Source organism: Pinus tabuliformis, chromosome 2_2 (assembly GCF_031772625.1).
Source record: "Pinus tabuliformis cultivar Carrire ecotype Pingquan chromosome 2_2, CPIR1, whole genome shotgun sequence".
Lineage (NCBI taxonomy): Eukaryota > Viridiplantae > Streptophyta > Pinopsida > Pinales > Pinaceae > Pinus > Pinus tabuliformis.
Window position 1 is genome coordinate 323250344 of NC_142300.1, and position 22712 is coordinate 323273055.

The 22712-nt window shown below is 37.0% G+C and overlaps 1 protein-coding gene across 1 annotated transcript in view; it reads left to right on the forward strand.

The window, feature by feature from the left end:
* Window positions 1-8431: 8431 nt before the first annotated feature.
* The window catches only part of LOC149192593 (tlg2p-like protein a), a 101889-nt gene continuing 87608 nt past the window's right edge, over window positions 8432-22712 (forward strand). The window contains exon 1 of the mRNA XM_089404647.1: window positions 8432-8945. Within this exon, the coding sequence (XP_089260773.1) occupies window positions 8761-8945 (185 nt within the window). The 5' untranslated portion in view covers window positions 8432-8760. The remainder of the gene's footprint in view (window positions 8946-22712) is intronic.

Sequence of the window (22712 nt, forward strand, 5' to 3'; positions counted from 1 at the left end):
GGAGAAGGGGCTGGCTTACAGTCTTCCATGTGAAAATGACATAGAATATCACAAGCATACTTGGACTGGGAAAGGGAAATACCCTCCTTGGATTGCAAGACTTGAAGACCGAGAAAATAGTGTAAGTGTCCTAAGTCTGTCATTTCAAATTTCCTTTTGAGGCTAGACTTCACATGGTTTATAAGGTTGGGATCACTACCAGTAAGGATAAGATCATCAACATAAAGAACAAGGATGATAAGAGAGTTGCCCACTTTCTTGGTGTAGACAATATTGTCAGAATGACACCTAGAAAAGCCAGATTCTAAAAGAAAGCTATCCATTTTGGCATACCAAGCCCGAGGAGCTTGCTTGAGACCATAAAGGGATTTCTTAAGTCGACAAACAAGGCTAGAGTCTGTTTGTATGAAGCCAATGGGTTGTTCCATATAGATTTCTTCATGCAAGTCCCCATGCAAGAAGGCAGATTTAACATCCATCTGATGGACTTCCCATTTGAAAGAGGCAGCAAGGGAAAGAACAAGGCGGATAGAGTTCATTTTGGCAACAGGGGAGAAGGTTTCAGTGTAGTCAATGCCTTCAACCTATGAAAAGCCCTTAGCAACAAGACGAGCTTTATGTTTATCAACTTTCCCATCTGGTCCATACTTGGTTCTGTAAACCCATTTGCATCTAACAAGTTTTCGTCCCTTTGGTAAAGGAACAAGATCCCATGTATCATTGGCCAATAATGAATGATATTCTTCATTCATAGCTGCTTCCCAATCTGGATGGCCTGAAGCTTCTGCAAAGGTGTCAGGATCATAATTTACTGGAGCTTGAGCCAGTAAAGAAGAGGCTCTCTCGAACTGAGAACGTGTGCGTCGCTGATCTGTAGGATCACCGGCAAGATCACCTGCTGCATCTCGAGTAGCACGAACCCATTTTGGAAGCTCAAGAGCTGAAGGAGGATCCTGAGATGGTGGGGGAGGATTGTCATCCTCACTTTCATCATCTGAAGAAGAAATGTTTTCAAAGGTAGAAGAGATAGGGAGAGGTGGCACATCCGCCGGACTAGGCTCGCAGGCCGATATATTTTCATCAAATTTTACATCTCTTCTAATGATAACATTTTTGGACTTAAATGGAATAAGTCTATAGCCTTTGACATCTTCAGAATATCCAACAAAAGTACATTTTTCACTCTTAGGTTCTAAAGCTTTATGCTTTTCATCTGGAATATGGGCCCACACTTCACTTCCAAAAACACGAAAGTGACTTACATCTGGTTTGATTGAGCTCCATGCTTCTTCTGGAGTGATATTCTTTAAAGCCTTAGTAGGAGTGCGATTTATTATGTAATTTGCACAGTTAATTGCTTATGCCCAAAAACTAAGACCAAGTCCTTTAGATTGTAGCATACAATTAGCCATTTCCTTTAAGGTGCGATTCTTCCTTTCAGCTACACCATTTTGTTGTGGAGTATATGGAACAGTATGTTGCATTTGAATTCCATTCTCAGTGCAATAGTTGATGAATGTGTTTTTAACATATTCTCCGCCATTATCAGATCTTAACTTAAGAATTTGATGTCCAGATTGTTTTTCAACAAAGGCCTTGAAGGGCAAAAAAGTGTTAAATACTTCACTCTTGAGTTTTAAGAAGTATACCCAAGTGCGTCTGGAGAAATCATCAATGAAAGTTAAGAAATACTTGCAACCAGAGAATGACACAACTGGAAGTGGACCACATAAATCACTATGCACAAGCTGTAAAGGGGCTGAGGCGTGCCAAAAGGCACGTTTTTCAAAACTGTCCCGATGATGTTTTCCGAGTACACATCCGGAACAAACACCATCTCTGCAAGATACCATAGGAAGACCTGTCACCATATTTTCTTTGCATAGATGCTGAAGGGAGCGATAGTTTAAGTGACCAAATCGCTCATGCCAAAGTTTGCTCACTTCATCGTTATGAGCAACAAATACTGAGGGAAGATTTGATGACCCAAAGTTGTGAAACTTATACAACCTTGTAGAATCATCAGCAATGCCAGTAGCCAAAATCTGTTTAGGATCTTTTAAGTCCTTGATTACAACATCATGAGGTGAAAATTCAACGATTTTACCTTCACCTGAATGAGTTATCTGATATACAGATAGAAGATTGCAGGATAAGGTTGGAACACATAATACATCATTAAACTGACCATTGTCTAGATGAACAGTTCCAGTCCCTACAACATTAAGAGATCTATCATCACCAACATATATATTTTTGGTGTTACAATCATTTAAAGAAGAAAACATGGCTTTGTTTTTGGCCATGTGATAAGAAGCTCCAGAATCAATGAGCCACTCATGAGAATGAGAAGAAGAAGATACATTTAATGCATAGCCAGACCGAGATGCTTGACAACCACATGCAGAAAGTGCCATTCCTGAAGATGAAGTTGAAGTTGAAGATTGCCCCAAATGGATGTTATGCTTCTTCATTGCTGCTTCCAAGGCTTCCATCTTTTTAAAGCATTTTGATTCTAAGTGGCCATCTCGATTACAAAAATTGCAATGTCTATCAGTCTTCTTCCCTTTGTTTTTATTTGCCTTATCATTTTGTTGAAATGATTTTTCATTTTGGGGCTGAAATTGCTTAGGACCCTTGTTTGGTTTAGGACCATTCTTTTTAGGATATGACTTCTTAGGATTCTTTGAATTTGGTTGCTGTTGGGCGGCTAACGCTTTCTTGGAAGAGTTTCCAAGATTAAGAAGACCAAGGTGTAAGAGTTTTTCTTGTTCTCTTATTAAAGAATCACAAAAAGAGTCAAAGGAAGGGGGCTTGTAGTCTTTTCCTTGAGAAATGAAGGTTTCTCTTGTAGAATGGAAGGTGGAAACAAATACAGAGTAGGCTGGTCCCAACTTAGTAAGGATGGAATAAATAAGGTTACTATCTTCTTTCTTAACCTTAACACCTTCCAAAAGATATCTAAGGGTCTTGAACTTAGACAAGAAATCTTCAATGCAAGAAAAATTATTAGGGTCCAATGTAAGCAACTCGTTTTCAAGTTGATGGGTTCTAATTTCATTTTTAATCCCAAAAACTTTATTGATTTGTTCCATTGCTTCATGAGGAGTTTCAAGTTCTGCAATATGGAATCTAAGATCTGGAGAAATAGACATCCCTATCAAACCACGTGCTTGATCTTGTCTATTTTCCCATTTAGCAGCCTTGTCTTCATCTTTTGGTTTCTTTTCTTGGCCTGTGGCTATTCGGTAGAGACCTTTACTTCTAAGTAAATCCTCCATGTAGGACAACCATTGGAAGTAGTTGGTGCTGTCAAGGGTAACTTGGTATTGACTTTCCATTTCAACAGAAACTGAAGCTGAAGATGCTGAAAGTAAGTGTTCCAATGGATAGATCTCGAAAAATTAGGCTGGTTTAAAAAAAACGGCTCTGAAAAAGGCTTCCGGATGAAGAAGTTATGACTTTTTGAAAAAAAGTTGTTGAAGTTGCCGACGAAGTGCGGGAATGTGCGGAAATGAAAAAGTCCGCCCCCACAAAATGGAGACTTGAACCCAAGACCTCTACTCTCTTACAATAGCTTTGAACCAATTGATCTATACAAAAAATTTGAGAGAGAGAGAGAGAGAGAGAGAGGGGGGGGCCTTGGGTTGCGTGCTTGCTTTGAGAAAACTCTTTTTCCCTACAAAACAAAAAACACAAAACCCAACACGGACATGCAAAGAAAATGAACCTTATGGCTCGAAGTTAGCTTTACCCAAAAAACTAAATATTTTCAAAAATTGAACCTTGCGGCTCAAAGTTAGCTTTAGCCGAAAACTAAATATTTTTCTCAATGTTTCTGATTTTCCGAGATCACACTAAGGTGTAGGGAAAAGAGCATACGCATGAGAAAAATCCTTCCTTTCTGTTTCTGATTTGCCCAGATCGCACAGAGTCGCAGGGCAAAGAGCATACGCAGAAATGAAAGGTATAGATCCGGTTAAAAAAAAAGCTAAATAAACTGAAACCGAAATAAGCAGAGAGAAAATAACAGTAAACTGCAAAAAAACACTGTATACCTCCAGATCTTAAAAATGACGCAGCTAGGGCTACCAGAAACCTTTTAGCGTGAAACGAAAGGGGTTCCTCACTGGAACAGATGCTCCGAACACAACAGAGCAGTCCTCTCGGCCCGAAAGCAGTCAGAAACAGTAGATCTAGGAAACGACAGTCGGATGCAGTTCTACCGGCTTCAGATTTGGATCACCAACGGACGCGGCCCTCAAATAGCTCTGATACCATGTAGGAATTTACAGGGTAAGTTCCTCAGAAAGAACACCAAAAGGACACCGCTCACAACCAGATCACAGATCAATACACCAGTATTTTTGATGTGGTTAAAACCCTCAAAGAGGGAAACAGTCCACGACCTGAGCCAACGCGGCCACTTCAGGCAATTTATTAATCAAAGAATGAAAATTTACATAAGCTTCTCTCATGCACGGATTACCCTACAAATGACCCTCCATGCGCTTTAAATAGAATTCATGGACCAATCGGGTGTCAAGCCATGGATCAAGTGTCGGTAATACCGAGGAGAGAATGAATCGTCAGATCACTACATATCGTGACCGTCGGATTGTAAGTTACAAAATGTAAAACGGTAAAGAAACACACTTTACCTAACTCTATACCTAACTCTACACTAGACCAAGTTGTACTTAACTATTTCCTATGTGTCGGAATATCCTAACATCCAATGGGTAAGCCTAGGGAGGATGGAGCGGGAGGGGTTACATTTTCCCCCAACAAAGAAAAGGAGATACAATATGCCTGGGGGCTAGGATCTTTAACTAACAATGAGGCTGAATATTTAGCAATTTGGCTAGGACTTGATCTGGTAACAGAAAGTGGAATTCAACACCTCTTAGCCTATGGAGATTCAATGATAGTTATTTAACAAATGGTGAGGCTAAAAGAGAACTCTGAGAAGATCCAACCTCCCATTCTCCATTAGATAAGCCTTCATTGCAAAATTCGATAGTGGGGAATTCTTTCATGTTCATTGGGAGATACATTGGAAAATAAGGGTGTCATTATGGAACAAGGAATGCTATCTATGGATGGTAATCCCATTTTTAAGCCTTTTTCCATGATAAACATTAAATTATTTTTGAATAAGTATGTCATAGTTGGCCTCATTATTCGAATCAAAGGGGGGGATGTTTACAATCTTGTTATTAGACCAATCTCAAAAAATTCGTTAGATAATCTATGAGACATGATGTTATGACGATACTTCCCTCACGAAGTGGCATGGATCTATGTACCTATTTTGAGTTCCCACACATCCCTGGATTTGTCAGGGGATAGACGGAGGTTGCATCTCATCGATATTAAAACTGAGTTGAAGTGTAAAATTAGCACCTCCACAAAGGATACCGAGGAAGCATGCTTGAACAAACATTCATTAATGGAGCAAGAATTAGAATATAAGTTGGAAATCATGGCTTTGGATTTTCATGTTTGACGATTGTAGAGTAATCAATGCAATAATCAAGGTGTAGGAATGAATGCAGGTCTGAAAAAAGCAGAGTGATTTGGCTATAAAAGTAGAAGGTGTTATCTTGCAAGTTTTGAGTTGCTCGTTTGGTATCCATTTTGCTTGCAAGAAATATCAGGTAGAGCTACATCTGTCATAATGGAGAATCGTCAAAGGCCAAAGCAGGAGGAGGATAGCTATTATTTAGCTTGCTTGTCGGCGTCAATGAAGTTCATAATCAACATGATATCCAGAGAGGGATATGATTTTAATTAATAGAATCGAGATCCCATAATGAGCTGGTATATCAAAAGCTAGACTTGTTGGAGGCTAAGCTAGCGAGGTTACAGGTGGCATTTGATCGCTTGAATGTCAATATTAGCATCATGGACATTCCTTTTGAATTTGAAGAAGTCGAGGAGAGCAGTGAAGAAGATGACACTCTTGGAGTGAAGCAGGAGTCATCTTCGGAACCTCAGGCAGTGAATCCTTTTTGTCTGGTTCAAATAACCTTGGAAATGAAGACCCCCAACATAAGGGGTGTGTCCTGCGTAATAGTTTTAATCTCATGATGTTTTAAGTTATGATTTGTAAGTTCATAGTTATATTAAGTGTGTTTTGGAAGATACACAAGGACAATACCTTTATAATATTGACATGTAATAGAAGAATTGATAGAAGCAGTGTTTTTTGGAACATTTTGAATGTAGAGGATGAAAACAGTGTCAGTGATGTAAAAGGTTCTGACCTTTAAACCATATTGCATTAATACAAAGATTATAACCATTTCTTAAAAAAAATATATCATTCTCATTCTCAGAATAACTAAATAGTCAATCATAATATTTATCTATTTAATTTTTGTAAGCCAAACATTCATATTATATTTAATTAAACAAAAAAGTACATTTTTTTGTTTATTGGCTTGCAATTGGGAAACTATACCACCAACACAACCACATAAATTTTATCCAAATAACTGGATTATAAAAACTAACACAAAAAACAATTCCATAAGTTTGATACCATCAAGATTATGACTGCCTATCCTGTATCTATGTCCAGTTTGATTGGTAGGTTTACTGCTAAATGAAAGTAAAACAAAAAACTTAAATATAAACATGTTAACCTAAGTTGAGTCCACTTGGACAACTTCTAGATTTTCTTCTTCTTCTTCTTCAAAGTTTAGGAATTCCAGGTTGGCTATCTTCTTAGCTAGCAAGGACTTATTGCTATCTAGATTTTTAAATTTTAATTAAAGAGCATCGATGCAAAGCAAAATTTCCCACTGAGTTTCACTTCTCTCCAACAATGTTTTTCCCATGATAGTTTTTACTTCCTATTAGAGATCAATTGTTTGAAGATACCTATTGTAGCGAATCCTACTGGCGCAAATATCATGGATTCATTACCCCCCATTTTCTTCAATTTCATCATCTTGAATGATTTGCCTTTCCAACTTGGCTTCAATTTCTACAATATTGATGTCATTTCATGCTATCCATGGAGTTTGTTCAAAATATATTGTCGTTGATTTATTTGCATTCTACTTGTCTGAGTTCATGGGTGACCCCTGCTTCCATGATGACCCCTTTGACTTTGACTAACACCAATGCCAAGAATGGTAGGTGGTTTACACATGGCGATAATAAGGAGGCAATGCTCACAAGGAGAAATAAGTCGAGGAGAGTTAAGAGAGAATGCATTCTTTGATAGAGGATGGTTCAAAGTGAGCAAAGGAAACCAACAAAAATAATCTATCCATTGGTAGTGTTGAAGGGAGGACACCCAAAAGTTGGGCTTACACTTCTAGGGGGTGTAAGCCACACAAATTTGACTAAAAAACTATAATTCCACATAACCAAATATAGAGTAAACACAAGTTGCCAACCAAGATAGATAATTTGCTAGTGGAACCAAAGGGAAGAGACCTAGGACGCTGGTTTGGTCTCCCAAGCTAGAGACAAAGGGATCACTAAGGAAAGCAAAGCACACAAATTGACTATAGAGGGCTTGTAGAAACCACTTACCTTTTGAATTGTGAGAGTTGTGAGTGGCGTGATAGATAAAGTGACGCGACAAGGGAACACAATCCTTTATACAGGTTGAGCCAACATCCATGTTGTGCACCATTGTGGATGGGCATGACAGTAAGCGAAACTTGTAATCATGGGACAATTTGTGAGGAAACAACTAACTTGCAAGGTAATGAGTCCTATACAATTCTCATTAAAATTAGAGCGTGCTACATGTAAAGTGAAATATATTCTATTACCCTTTGTTTAGAGTGTGGAAGTGAAATAAAAACTAATAATGATTCAAAATCATAATTACTCAGAATTAACTAAAAAACATCACATATAAGAAACTATAATATTTATTATTAATAATATTTTTTACAATATCTCTTTCACATTTCATAATGTTTCTTGAATTTTACCCTAAAAATCTTCTCATTAACATGCTTCTTCCTCTTTTTTTTTTTTACTTCATTTATCCCTAATAATAAATAAAGTATCCGCTCAAAATCATCATACATTTAAAACCACCTATATAATATTCAACGATTATATGATTCTCATTAAAAAATTAATTATAATTAAAAAATATAATTATAAAAATTATTTTATAAGTTGTTAAATGAACATCTAACTTTATTATCCAATTTAATTTACAACTAGTTAGTTAGACCATTTTCATTAAAATATCATAAAATTAATTTCTACCAAATTCTATGGAAATCGTACCGCTGATATTACACGTCACAAAATATTAAGATATTTTTGTTAATAAAGTGATGATTAGTGGCCAAATGAAATATATGATTCAACCCTTGCTCATTTATCAAAATGTTATACACACTAAATAACAATCGATAATATACATCGTATTTAAAGTCAAAATATAATTTCTACACTTCCTCTTTCTCCATCTTCGACTTACGCGCAGTGTAAAATTAAACTCAATTCCCCTTCCTCCTCGCAGGGAAAGCTTTCCTCGTGCTCTCGGTCCCGCTCTCAATTCCTGTACGGTAACTGATAATTAAATTGCGTGACTGTGTGGTGGCTCACACCGTTCCCACGAACGACACTCGGTTTGGCTTTAGGATCTCAAGGTTATAATTCGATAATCATTCAGATCTGTCAATTACCGATTTTTTCTGTAGATTTGAGATTGGGATTTGAGGTTGAATCCATCTACAAGCATTATGAGGAGTAGTACTATGATTTGAATGAAAAATGGCAACGAGGAATCGAACTGCATTATTTCGGAAATACAGGGATGCGTTGCGTCAAGTCAGAGCGCCTTCTCCTTCTTCTTCAGGAGGAGGGGGAGGAGGTGGTGGTCCAGTAATAGAATTGGCCACTGTTTCTCTTTTAAATCCTTATACGCCACTCAGTACAAAAGACACAGATAGTCTCAGGTAAGATATAACTCGTCTCTCCCAGATCTAATCTAATTACTCTTACATAACTCGTCAGATCAACAGCCCGTCAATGCTTATATGCATATGGGGTTTGCAGAATTATGTGAATACGTCTATCCATTTACTTTGTTTGAGAGTAGGGCATGTTTTGTGTCAATTGGTGATTGTGTATGATCTGGGGAAACAGAGGACAAATTCTCCTGCAAGCTGGCTTAGCGTGAATTCTGTTTTTGCCTGTAATAATTTAAAACCTGAAACATGGGGTCATCCTAAAGCTGATTAGGAATTGGCAATTGGGAATAAATGGGTGATAAATAACAAGCATCTATGACTTATCTCACATCCCATTGTTAGAGCCCTTTCTCCATGCTGGGCTTCACTGCTGACTTTCAATGCAGTTTATACTGTAAGAGGTTCGACTATGTTATATGCATTATGGGGTTATCCACTGTAATGAATACCACTTGCCCACAGTTTGTAATAAATTGTTTAATCAATTCATCTGTATATTTATGTCATAGTTTGTAGGAGAGTTGAGAAGTTAGTAGTCATGTAGAAGTTTATCATTTACATGCAGATGAGACTAGAAGTAGTAGTTTATCCTTCATTTCTAATCATCTGGCCTTGGGTTTTGAAAATCTCCTTAAGGAGACTAGTGCCTGCAAAACCCCTTTTTGATTGTATGTGCTTATTCTTCATTGTCATCTTTATTCTCGCATACATTCATATATTTGTTGTTAAAGCTTTCATTTTCATAATTATAATTATATTATGCTGTGTATTACCTTTATTGACTTATTGTGGATGCGTGCTTAATGATTATAATCTACCGTTTGCCCACTTAGTCTTCATCTGTTGAAACTCTCTGTCCTTGCCACACAGATTTCTTTTTAAGATTCAGTCATTAAGCTGCCTGACCTTCTCTGTACGAAACTGTAGTGTGTTTGCCGATTGACCTGCTAGTCATACTCTCTCAGTTTGATCCATTAACACATCCTTTCTTTAGTGTAATACGCTGTAGCTACTCTGTTCATGCAGCTGCTCATCTTTCTGAACCCTTTTGCACTTTTTAACTAAAATCCAAACTTTATGAGTTTTGTTGTGGTGCATTTTCCTTTTACGGCTGAGACTGTTAAGATCATGTAAACATTTTAATACTTTTATCTTTTTCATTTTTCGTTTGCATAATGCATTTCAAGGGGGAAACTAACCAGGCACTTCCCCTCATTCCAAAGATGGTACCGAAGGTAAACTGGATTCTTGAGGGCTCAAAGCCAGGTCAACATCTCAACAACAAGCAGCTCATGAAGAGCAAACACGTTACCAAGTGGGATTTGAACCTGGGTGGGGGAGGAAACAACTTTTCCTTTCAGCCATTCGAGCTACATCCGGTTGACATCTTATCTTTCTCATTTACTCTACATAGGAATACATGTCATTTTATCGCCCGTTTTGTCAATTCTTGTTGTATTCCTTTGCCTCTACCATATATTGAACTGGTGAAATGCAAAATCCTTTATCTCAGTATCATTGCAGACCAATTTATTAATATAATCTTTGTCCTGCACCTATCATGTTTGTTGCTGTGCTGGCCATTATACTACTACATACTTTCTTGTTGCTGTTGCGTTTACATAATTCTTTTCAACTGGACGTTCATTTATCTAGGTTAACTGAAAATCTTTATTTTGTTTTAGTATTTATTGTGTATATCTGTTAACAGTAAAAAACATATTCATATACCATAAACCTTGGCGATAAAATACTTTAGGTTTACATTCAGTAATGATCATCAAAATACTCTAGCCTCTATCTACAGGTACATACAAAATTCAGGCCAAATGATTTTACTTCAATCTACAATTTTGAGCAACTTCAAATACACAAATTTCTAAGCACGCAAATACAGAGAAAAATTTAGATTAAGCCTAAATCCATCTCTATGTAAATAAAAAAAAACTTGGATCAAGTCCAAAATCGGTTTGTGTCACTGCTCATCAATGCTAGTTTGCTGAATTTTATCCATGAGGCACAAGAGGTTATGCCTCATTGCCCTTTTCTTGCCCTTTAAGAGTCTGAAGGCACTGACTAGTGCCTTTGCGTTATCCTCCACCTATCAATTTCACACAGACCTCTACTCGCAAGCTCTGTTTCTAATATTGCTTAAGCAGTGCTACCCTCTAGGGGGTCAGCTACTACTCTGAATAAGTCATAAATTTCTTGTGTAATCCTGGTGAAGATTTCACAGACCACCTTGTACATCTGCTTTGCCAATTTTAAGGTATTGCTTTGGTTCCTGATACGGAAGAAGTTTGTATATTCTTTGACTTTTAAACAGTTACCTTGTGCATGCTTCTCACCTAAAGCTTTTATCGGCTTCCAAATCAATTTCATCTCCCTCCTCTATCTCTATCTGTCACCTACTATATGGAAATGAGTATGAGTTTCCAAAATAATACAGTTTGGCAGTGACAGTTTCAAAATATCTGGATGGCATTTACATAACTATAATATTCACACACACACATATAACAAGTAAAACCCATCGTGCATTAAGAGTCAAGACTTAATGAGTATACAACCAAAATTTATCTTTATATACATTAGAAATAGGCAATACATAGACTAGTCCCAGGCCAGAAATAAAAGATACTAAATGTCCATATCATTAAGATGAACATCATTATACATTTGACAGTGGACTCGTCGGTTCGAGAGCTACTCAGCAACATTGTAAAATCTGTAGGTTATCCTCCTATGATAAAAGTAATTTCAATCAAGTCAAGATTAGCTATTACTACATCTAAGTCAGTAAACTATAAAGATTGACATTCCAATTCTCTATAGTCCATGAAGTGTACTCATTATTCTCTTGAGAGATGAGATGAAGATTAGAATGAAGGAAGACTATTTTTTGTCTTTATTTGATCCTAAACTGTTATGTTTGACCATATGGATAAAGTTGTAGATATTTCAGTGAGTGTTGCTGCTTGCATGGGAGCATCCCACCCCCTCCTGCTCCGGCTTAAGCTCCTGCTCCAAAAGCTCACTGTGGATGAGAGCACACTCCCAAAATGATCCGAGTGTGGTCTTGAAAACACTCCCAATAGGGAACACTTTTTGGAAGGATGCTCCCAAGAATGCTTTTGACCTAGGAAGACATGTTCCTGGATGCTTCCAACCAAGAGCACATGCTGGGTAGGACTCCCCATACATGCGGAAGATGCCTAATGCTTTTTTAAGTTTTTTTTTTTTTTTAAATTTGGGCCTATGGGAAGGCCCCAGCAGGCCCCATACCTCAAAAGATGGTTTAGAACTTATAAAATCCCTAATCCCTCCTTATTTGTCCTGTTTACCATTGATTCATTTTGCTCATCATTGATTAAAGTTTTGAGAATTGCTTGTAGCAAGAGCAAACAACATTAGATAGTAGATTTTTTTTTCCATTTCTTTACTTGTCATACTTTTGTTTTTTTTAATATCTGGTTTGTAAATTCTAGATGATTAATGTTATCTAGTTGAACTTCATTTCCTATTCTACTTCAAGCCATCTGTTTTTTAACTTTTGTAACTTCTAACAGTTAATTACTAATTACAATGTGACAAGACTTGCACTAAATGGTTGATGCTCTAATATATATGCATTATAATATATGAAAATGTGTACTATATACAAGACTCTGCTACCACACTTTGCTCCTGGGTTTTTTGGGAAATGGTACTCCAAGTGCCGTCACTCCCACTCTGACTCCACGCTCTGAGAACACTAGTTTCAATGCATCTTAGATGTTGATGCACTGATCACTTGTGATAGAACACGAATTTCAAGTGATTGTATCCATCTTATTCCAGCAACATGAAGGGTCCATCAATATAATAGGTCCAACAACGTATTTTCATCAATGGTAGTGATGTTTGCAAACTTTCCCATTCTAGAAGCAGTTTGGGATCAAAAAGATGTAACTTTTGATATATGGGAAAACAGTTGTTGATTGTTGTCAGCATTCCCCTGGACACTTCTCCTTATGTGGGGTTTTCCTCATCTTATTGTTGCCATTGAGGAATTTGGCATCGTAATGCTTTGCATTCAAAATATTTTGCAAAATGTGCAATGAGGTGTTAAAAACATTTCAATTGTTGTGAAGCATAACTAATGCTTGTGCAATAAACTGTTTAGCATTGATTTTCTTTTCTGTATTCTCCTTCCAATGATGTCTGAAACTATCTTGATCATGGTGTCTGAAACTATCTCAATAAGTTTGATGAATTTGATAAATCATGAGTTATTTCCTTTTCATTTTTTGCAAATCTTTATGAATGAGAAAGCTTTTGACCTAAGTTACCTGACATGTCAAAAAGGTCACGTGTCATGAATTTGGCATGTTGGACACGGATTCGTGAGGACACGTGGCAGACACACGTTTGGCACATGTCTTGTTCATAGAACACATGCTAAATGCATGCCCGACATGTGCCCTCAAAGTGTCCCACGATTCGGACACGTGTCCCTCTAAAAGACAGCCTGTGACTTATATAAGAGCGATCTGTCCATCATTTCACTTCATTTCATTCAGCAGGTTGGAGGTCTAAGGCATTTTGGAGTGCAGCTGAGAGTTATTAGAGCTCATATTGGAATTTGTATAGTTTGAAGAAGAGTAGGCTTGTGCAGTCCAGGGCAGAGGCAATGCTGTATGTGCACACCAGCGTCCATCTTATTTACAGGCAGAGGGAGGAGTGGTTGAAGGGAAAGACAAAGATGTGGGATGTTTTTCCTGATGTTATGGGTTTGGACAGCATTGTTGAGCTGGCATTAACTAACTTGGATCTTAATGAACCAATTCTAGAGCTGATTACTTTTGACGATGATGATCCTCTTGAGGGGTCATCCTTCACACCAACAGATGCAAAGATTGGATTAGATATAGTGGAGGAGGATGCAAGAGAGAGCAGTGGTAGTGATGTTAATTTTGATGATGATGACATGGAGGATTAGTAATAGACATGAGTTATGAGATTCTTCCATCTATGGTTCTAGTGTCTACACTATTTTGTAATTTTACCATTGGAATTCATAATTTCATACCTATAGTAGCAGTTACTTTAACACCTATAGTAGCAGTGGCTTAGTATATATGTGATATCTTTTGATTCTGATGACTCAATGGAAAAACTGTAGTTTATGGTTCTAATTTCTTTTGTGTTTGTCATTTGATCATCACTGACCTAGTACTAGTTGTATGATTGAATTTGTACAATCATTATGTAAATGTTTAAGTTTCGAAATTCTAAATTTTTTTGAATCTTTATGTCTTTATTTCATTTTTGTATGTGTAATTCACTAATTTATTATTTTTTAGTATACATGTATAGAACATGTCCCCCACATCTTGTTTCTAGGTTCATCGTGTCTCATGTCGAACACTCTTATTTTCGTGTCCTTCGTGTCCCGTGTTACATGTCAGGTAACTTAGCTTTGGACCAAGATTGCCTTCTTTGTATGTGATTGCCTGTAGAGTCCTAATTGTCTTGATGTCACTAACACCATCGTTATCATTGCTCATTTAACCTTTCATAGGTTCTTCATTATAATGGTATTCAAAGTGTCTCGTTTGAGCTACTTTTGACAGTGCAAAATTCAAGGATTGTTGGAAAATAGCCCAAGACATGTGACGGACTTGATAATTTGATGGCATTTCTTAATGAGTTATTTTATCCAAGAGTTCTCATTTAACTTCTTCAATCCGAAGTTTAAGCTATAAACAATGCATAGATCCTAGAATTTTAAGTAATATAATGGTACCTTGCTCCAACCATCAATTCTATAGCTCTGCAAGTAGGTACATTGTATTTTTTTTGTAATAGCTTGTGTAATGAAATTGGTGTTCTTTCCTGTAATGAGGTATCTTCATTCTTGAGTATAGCTGAACATGGAGCCCATTGGTGAAGTAGACATTTATGAGTAGTTTGTTTAGCCATAACTAAATTGAAACCTTTGTTTTCATTATAGAAGATCATATGGGTTCCATGGACTTGTCAACAAGGATGTTATATAAAATTAAATACTCTGTAGTTAGTAAGTAATTAGGGAAAAGGCATGATCAAAGATCATGCCCATTCACCAAGAGGCACCCAGGGCTGTATTTAAGCCAGGGCCTTCCACAATTGTAAATCATCATTCATTCAATTAATATATATATATATATATGAGTTTTAATGCTTTAGGTGGTATCAGAGCCAGCTGCTGCTGCAGCTCTTGTTTGCTCATCCTGTTCGTTGTTCGTATAGTTCGCTATCGGCGCCATTCTTCCAGACTGCACCGTTTGTCTGCCGTTTGCCCTCTCTGCCCGTTCATTCTTTCGCCCTCTTCTTCGCCGTCGAACCTCTTTTGTCCCCTCTTCTTTGTGTCGACTACAACCTAACGAGCCCAACGTCCCCTGTTTTCCCCAACAAACCCTGGTCCCTTGAAGCCGTTGCTCGGTCCTGTCAATCCCTGCCGTTTTTCACTCGTGCCTGTCTCCCGTTTCCGTATTAACAATAGCAGGTCGGTTAAGTATAAACATTATATTATATAATTATATAATAAGGTTGATTAATTATATAATTATTCAATTGTATAATTAATTAAAATTAAAATTAATTAATATAATTTGATTATATAGCCCATATATAATATTAAAATAAAAAACTTAAAAAATAAAATAAAACAAAAAACTATTATTTAAATAAAAAGAATTAGAATCAAGTTTAGATTTTGTTTTTGTTTTTGTTTTTTTTTGTTTTGTTTTGTTTTGTTTTTTGTTTTTTTTTAAGCTGGATTAATATACGCCACCATAGACCCGATCAATGTCGTCATCAATGTTAATGGCCGATTTTAGTAAAAAATTGATTGATCTTGAGAATAAGGTTACCGGGCATTCCAATGAAATCAAGGAGCTCCAGGATACAACAAAGAGAATAGAAAGTCAGCTCGAGCAGAACCATAATGAATTTAAAAAGGAGCATGCAATCCTTTCAAATACGGTGAATCTGAATCATAATCAAGCAATGGTGATGTTGACTTGTATTTGTGACAAGTTGAAGATTACACCCGATCAAATACCCCAGAATAATGAAGCTACTCAACATCTCAATTCTCCAGATTTGTCAAACTCGTCAGACTCACATGAGAAAACCGAGTCTCCAAAAGCATTGTCCATACCCCATCAACAAAATAGTAACACGAATTTTCAAAATATGCAGCTCTGGAATCAATTCTCAAATATGCAGCTTGCGTATCGATACCCTCTTTTTACTCCAACAGTCGCGACGTATCAACGAAGAGCAAAATTTGAACTCTCCAAACGGTAATGAGAAGTGCAGTGTTGCATGGTTCAACAAAGCAGAAGAATATTTCGAGATTTATTGTATTGACAACGATGACGAAAAGATCAGGCATGCATCCATGCAAATGGAAGGCGAAGCATATATTTGGTATATGTGGTGGAAAAAGACGACAGCTATTAGTTGGAGAAAATTCAAAAATGCATTCTTTAAAAGGTTTCAAGAAGTCAAGGAAGAAGAGTTCTTCTCAGCACTCACCAGACTGCAACAAAAAGGAGATGTGGACGAATACACTCGAGAATGGGAAACCTTAGCTACATGAATACTTGGATTATCAGAAACTCGTCTCATTCAATCATACACCACGGGACTTAAACCCCATCTCCAAGCTGAACTTGAGCTTCATGACATCACTTCTATTGAAGTAGCAAGACAAAAGGAAAAAGCTACTGAAAAAAAGCACGAAAAGATGCAATGGCCAAAAGTCGAAAGAGTATATTCGAGACGGAGATTTTCCCAAACTGTGAACACGGATAACACAAGATATGTTCCACCACATCTTTGTGAAGGAGAAAAAACTAACTTGGAAATGCAAAGAATGAAAGATGGCAAGTGCAGACATTGTGGCGAAAAGTGGGATCCTAAACATAGATGTGTTAAAGGAAAAGAAACCAAAAACCTGTACAAATGTGAAGCAATTAATGACTTAGACAATGATGAATTAGACGTAGAAGAAATCGAAGATTCTCCAGAATTCTCTCGAGAACTAAATGACCATAATATTCTGTAGGTGGCCATGACAGGTATATCGTAGCCCCAAACATTAAAGTTAAAAGGACATATCAAGAATAACAACGTAATGGTTCTGATCGATACCGGTAGTATCCACAACTTTTTGGACTCAACTATGGCAAAAAGACTCAACATTTTCACATTTCCCTTGCTCAACATGAAGGTTATGGTAGTTGATGGTAAGAAAATTGAAAAAGTAGGGAAGTGCCATAAAGTCAAATTACAGATTCAAGACTATAATCTAGAATATTCGTTTTGCACTATTATACCATTAGGAGGAGTGGATGTGGTCCTAGGTATCCATTGGCTTCAAACCCTAGGTACTTACTTTGAACCATCAAAAGCAATTTATAAAATTTAAACGGGAAGGGCATAAATTCAAGTTATATGGGTTTCAGCCCCCTGAGAATCAAATTGTATCATCATCCTAGATGATGAAAATTATTCGCAAGGGAGCACCAACTTATTTAGTACAGTGTCATCAATTAGAAATGTTAACTTCAAATCTGATCAATGAAGAAGCATCGGGTTCCAAGAGGTAATTCAAAAGCATGAAAAAGTATTCCAAGATCTTCCAATGAAGTTGCCTCCTAAAAGAGAAATCGAGCATACAATTGAAGTCAAATCAGGATCAAATCCCATCAACATCAAGCCGTATCGATATCCACATCATCAAAAAACCGAAATTGAAAGACTAGTCCAGGGTCTTTTAAAATGTGGCATTATCACAAAAAGTAAGAGTCTATATGCTACTCCAGTTGTATTAGTTCGAAAGAAAGATGGATTATTCAGACTGTGCATCGATTATCAAGGACTAAACAAAACAACAATTAAAAACAATTTCCAATCCCTTTATCAATGAAATGTCAGACGAACTACATGGAGCTAAATACTTCTCAAAATTGGACTTAAGGTCAGGGTATTACCAAATCAGAATAAGGTTGGAAGACGTAGCAAAAACTGTGTTCCAAACACATGAAGGTCATTACGAGTTTAAGGTAATGCCTTTTGGTTTAACCAATGCACCGACAACATTCAAAGCTACTACGAAAGAGCTATTTCATCCATATCTAAGGAAGTTTGTGTTAGTGTTCTTTGATGACATTCTAATTTATAGTAAAACATGGAAGGAGCACCTACAACATTTGGAGCAAGTTCTTACTGTATTAGAAGAGCATCAGTTCTATGCCAAGAAGTCCAAATGTACTTTTGGGAAGGAAGAAATAGAGTATCTCGGACATATAATATCCAAGGAAGGAGTAAAAGTAGATCCTAATAAGATCAAGGCTATAAGGGAATGGCCCAAACCAGTTAATATCTCCAAGCTAAGAGGATTTTTAGGATTGACTGGCTATTATCATAGATTTATAAAAAACCTATGCCCATATAACTGCACCCTTAATGAACCTTCTAAAGAAGAACTCATTTCGATGGAATGATGAAGTAGAAAAGTGTTTTGAAAACCTGAAGGAAGTTATGTCTAATGCCCCTGTATTGGCTGTTGGAAAATCAAAGTAGTTATATTAGGGTTCGATTCTCCTTTCTTGATAATTACTTATGAATTTGTTGGCTTCTTTTTACTTCTTTAGTATTTTATCTTTCATCAAGCAATTACCATATTATGTGTGTATGAAGATCACAAAACAAGAGACACGATATAGGCACTATGCCACGGCAAAACCCCCCTCGAGGGGAAAACCTAATCAAGATAATTCTTCCTTTCAATAGTATTCTTTGAGACTCTTCACCCTAGACCAAGACCAGACCTTCCCTCCACACCAAGTCAACTTTCCAGATCTTCGACCCCTTCCAGCAACATCGACGAGGCAACAAATTCCGGCAACAGGTAGCTTCCGACAACAATGAAACTTAGGAGACTTCGATCTCCTAATCTAGACCATGAAACAGAGAGAGAGGCACCAAAATCTCGATTTTCTCTCTCCTTAGACTTCCTCAAACTGACACTTCTTTCGACTTACCGACAGTAGACTTCGCACTTCTCCAGCTACTCTTGAGATATCGAACTAGCTTGAGAGTTGATGCTTCAAATTACTTCGACTAGCTTGTATTTATAGGCTTCTTGTGGGTTGAATAGGGTCCTTGGGCCGACTTGATCTTCTTCTAGGTCAACATGGTGGGGAGGATAAATAACTCATATTTGACTCAATACTTAACCTTTTTACATGATTCAAAAGCCCAAGAAGGGTCTCTTTTAAAGTACAATGACTCTATAGATTGAGAATAAATCCTAGAAGTCCTCAATGGGGACGTTGACCTAAAACATGGTGACCCAAGCATGAAACCCATGCTTTAATAAGTCATAATAATAAAATATTTTCTTTATTCTTTTGACAAGTACATTACATGATGACTCAAGTACATTAATGAAGACTGAACATAGTTACATTTTCCAACACTCCCTCTTAATTAGGGAGGTATTCATAATGTACAAATACAATGGAAGATCTCAAACTATATGAACCATGAAGAACTTTAGGCACCGCAATGCCATGGACTAGATTCCTAACTAGGGCAATCTATCCATTGGTCTCTTTAGGCATCGCAATGCCACGGACTAGAATCCTGACCAGGGCAATCCATCCATTGGTCTCTCAATAATTTAGGCACCGCAATGCTATGGACTAGATTCCTGACCAGGGCAATCTATCCAAGTGGGAATAAGGTGGACTCAAGCTTTCAGTCCCTCTAGGTACCATCAGGCTTACTTGCTAACCACCAACCCAAAGATCCAGGTGTGCTTTCCAAAAACAGAGCTCAATAACCAACACCACCTTTCCAACTTCGGGACATCAACACGAAGTGTCGGCGAGATGTCCTCCCGGGCAATGCTTCACTAACAAAGCCTCAACACCCCTTGATCCCGCAGATCAAGGATGACCAATCTCTCCCAATCAAATTGATTGGAAACCAACATGCTATCAAGACCTTCAAGAGATTCACCTGTACAAACACAAGTCCAATCAATAACATACTTTCACATATACATAATCAAATACAAACCTCTGGGGTTGTTCTAGATGTTGCTCCTCAACTCAGTAGGACTATCAACCGAATCCTTGATAGAATATTCCTCAATTATATACTTTCCTTTCCTACTTCTCATGCTACAACATATCCTCCGAAATTCATTAATCAAAACCAAGCTATGCCTTCCCTCTCAACCAAGAAGCATCTCTTCATTTGAACTCCCTCTTAATCTTAGGGAGATCTTTTCTATGTAGGCTTCCTCAAGGAGATCAACTTTTTCTTTTTTTCATCGGAGAATCTTTTGTGGCTTCCAACTTATTTCATCAGAGTTATTATCATCCTCATCATGCTTGTCACAACGAGCATCTTCACCAAGTTGAATATTGTGTATCTGCACAACTTAGATAGCAAATACAACCAAAACTATAGAAGCATGAAGTTAGCCATATCAAAATCACTGAAGTATTTCAACTTTATACATATCAGATACCCAAACTTAACTACAAACAAGAGACATATACTCTTCAACATCTTGCTAGGGACTTTGTCATACACCCTAGATTACTTCATAATAACTTTCATTCCATCTAGGGTTTCAATGTTTCTTGCAAAGGTGTGACATACCTTACTACAACATATAGCAAACCCTAGAAACAATTCAGACAAATATAAAGCATCCAACAATCATTCAAAATTCATATGTTAGACATTTCACTAGGGTTTCATACAAATCCTAGATTCATACAAAAGAGTCAATCAAAACCAATCATAGCTTAGTCATTAACATGACCAACTTCCACTTGGGTTTGTTGCAAACCCTAGATTTCCGATCAATCATCAATCCCAACCAAAACTCACAAATCTCAAATTATTAGATTGTCATCCCACATCAGAGATTTTTGCTTTTACTAAAGGTTCAACTCCAAAACCCTAGAATTCCATTTTCACAATCTCAACAATCATCAAGTAGATCTTAGATTGTTATATCACACATACTAGACATTGTAACTACTTCTAGAATTTAGCTGCAAACCCTAGATTTCCAAATATCATCATCCTAGAATCTCAAACAAGCATTCATATTAAATCCTAAGACTTACGACCATCAATAACTAGGTCAACACACATATCTAGGAATTCATAATCCTTCATACGCATATCATATGTCTGACAACATTAATATATTTGACCTAGACCAAGCTAGGGTTTTAACCGAAGGGACATATCCATAAATGCCTAGATTTCATCATCATGCAAAGACATTTCATATCATGTGTTAGTCAAACCCAACTTCACAAAAATATCAAATAAGAGTTAGACATACAAACTTGATTAGACTAGGGTTTGATTAGACAAACACACCCATACCAAGGAAATCATTTCTAAGTCACTATAAGGGTCTTGCTTACACATTCCTCCAAACCCTAATGAGTTAGGGTTTCAACAAAGGAACATAGCAAACCCAAAATTACCAAAACTTCAAAGGTTCAGGATTTTAGACCTTATCATTCAACCCTAAGTTAGGTTTTCCTGATCATACCAAAATCCCAAACATGACATCATCAATAAAGACTTCAAACAAAATTTCACAATATCCCTAAGCAATTTAGGGTTTCAGACATTCACAATAGCATACCCTTTGGTTAGGGTTTTCCAAAACCTGTCTAGGGTTCTACAAAATCAGTTAAGAATATGAGTGGGATGGGTAGATTTATCAAAGTGATGAATCACCCAAAACGAGAATCACTATGATTCAATATAGCTAGACACAACAATGTTAGTAATAGATTATCAAATGAATTAACAAAAGAAATCAATGTTTAAAGCATACCTTTTTTCTTTGACAAACCTTGTCTTAGGGGGTCGTCTTTCATACTTCTTGAGAATATAGCAGATGTCTTTCGGAACATGAATATATGCTGGACTTCCAAAGATTCAGAGGTGATCCATACTCGACTTCTTTCCTGTGAATACTTCTGCGGGTGAAGACTCTTATGAGGGCTTCTATTTTGAATGTATACGACTGTCATCGCTGCTTCTCCCTATAAGAACTTTGGTAGATCTTGATCAAGAAGCATAGTTTGAATGCCTTCTTCAATTGACCTATTCTTCCTTTCGGCCAATCCATTTTGTTTGGGAGAATTGGGAACAATGAGCTCCCTATTAATACCTGCTTCCTTACAATATGCAATCAATTCCTTAGAAGTGTAATCCCCACTATTGTTAGACCTCAGAGTTTTTATTTCCACTTCAACCCTAAACTCCTTGAACTTAGCAAATACCTCATCTTTTGTCTTGAAAAGGTAGAGCCATGTCTTTCTAGTATGGTCATCAATGAATGTCGCATAGTAGAGATGACCTCCAAGTGATTTGTCAGACATGGGCTCACACACATCAGAATGGATGAAGTCTAATATCTCTTTAGACCTAGTTTAACTAGTTCCACAAACTCCAATAACCCTAGCTTTCTCAATTAGAGTCTTTTTCCCAAAACAATACTTTTCCATCAACAAAAGAAATTCTTTCCCTTTTATCTCCTAAACAATAAATAGAAATCAAATTATTTCTCAAACTTGGAACATATAGAATGCAACTTTGATCCATTATCCAACTTCAACGATGTTGATCCCATGCCTCTAACAACATAGCTTTTGTTGTCACCCA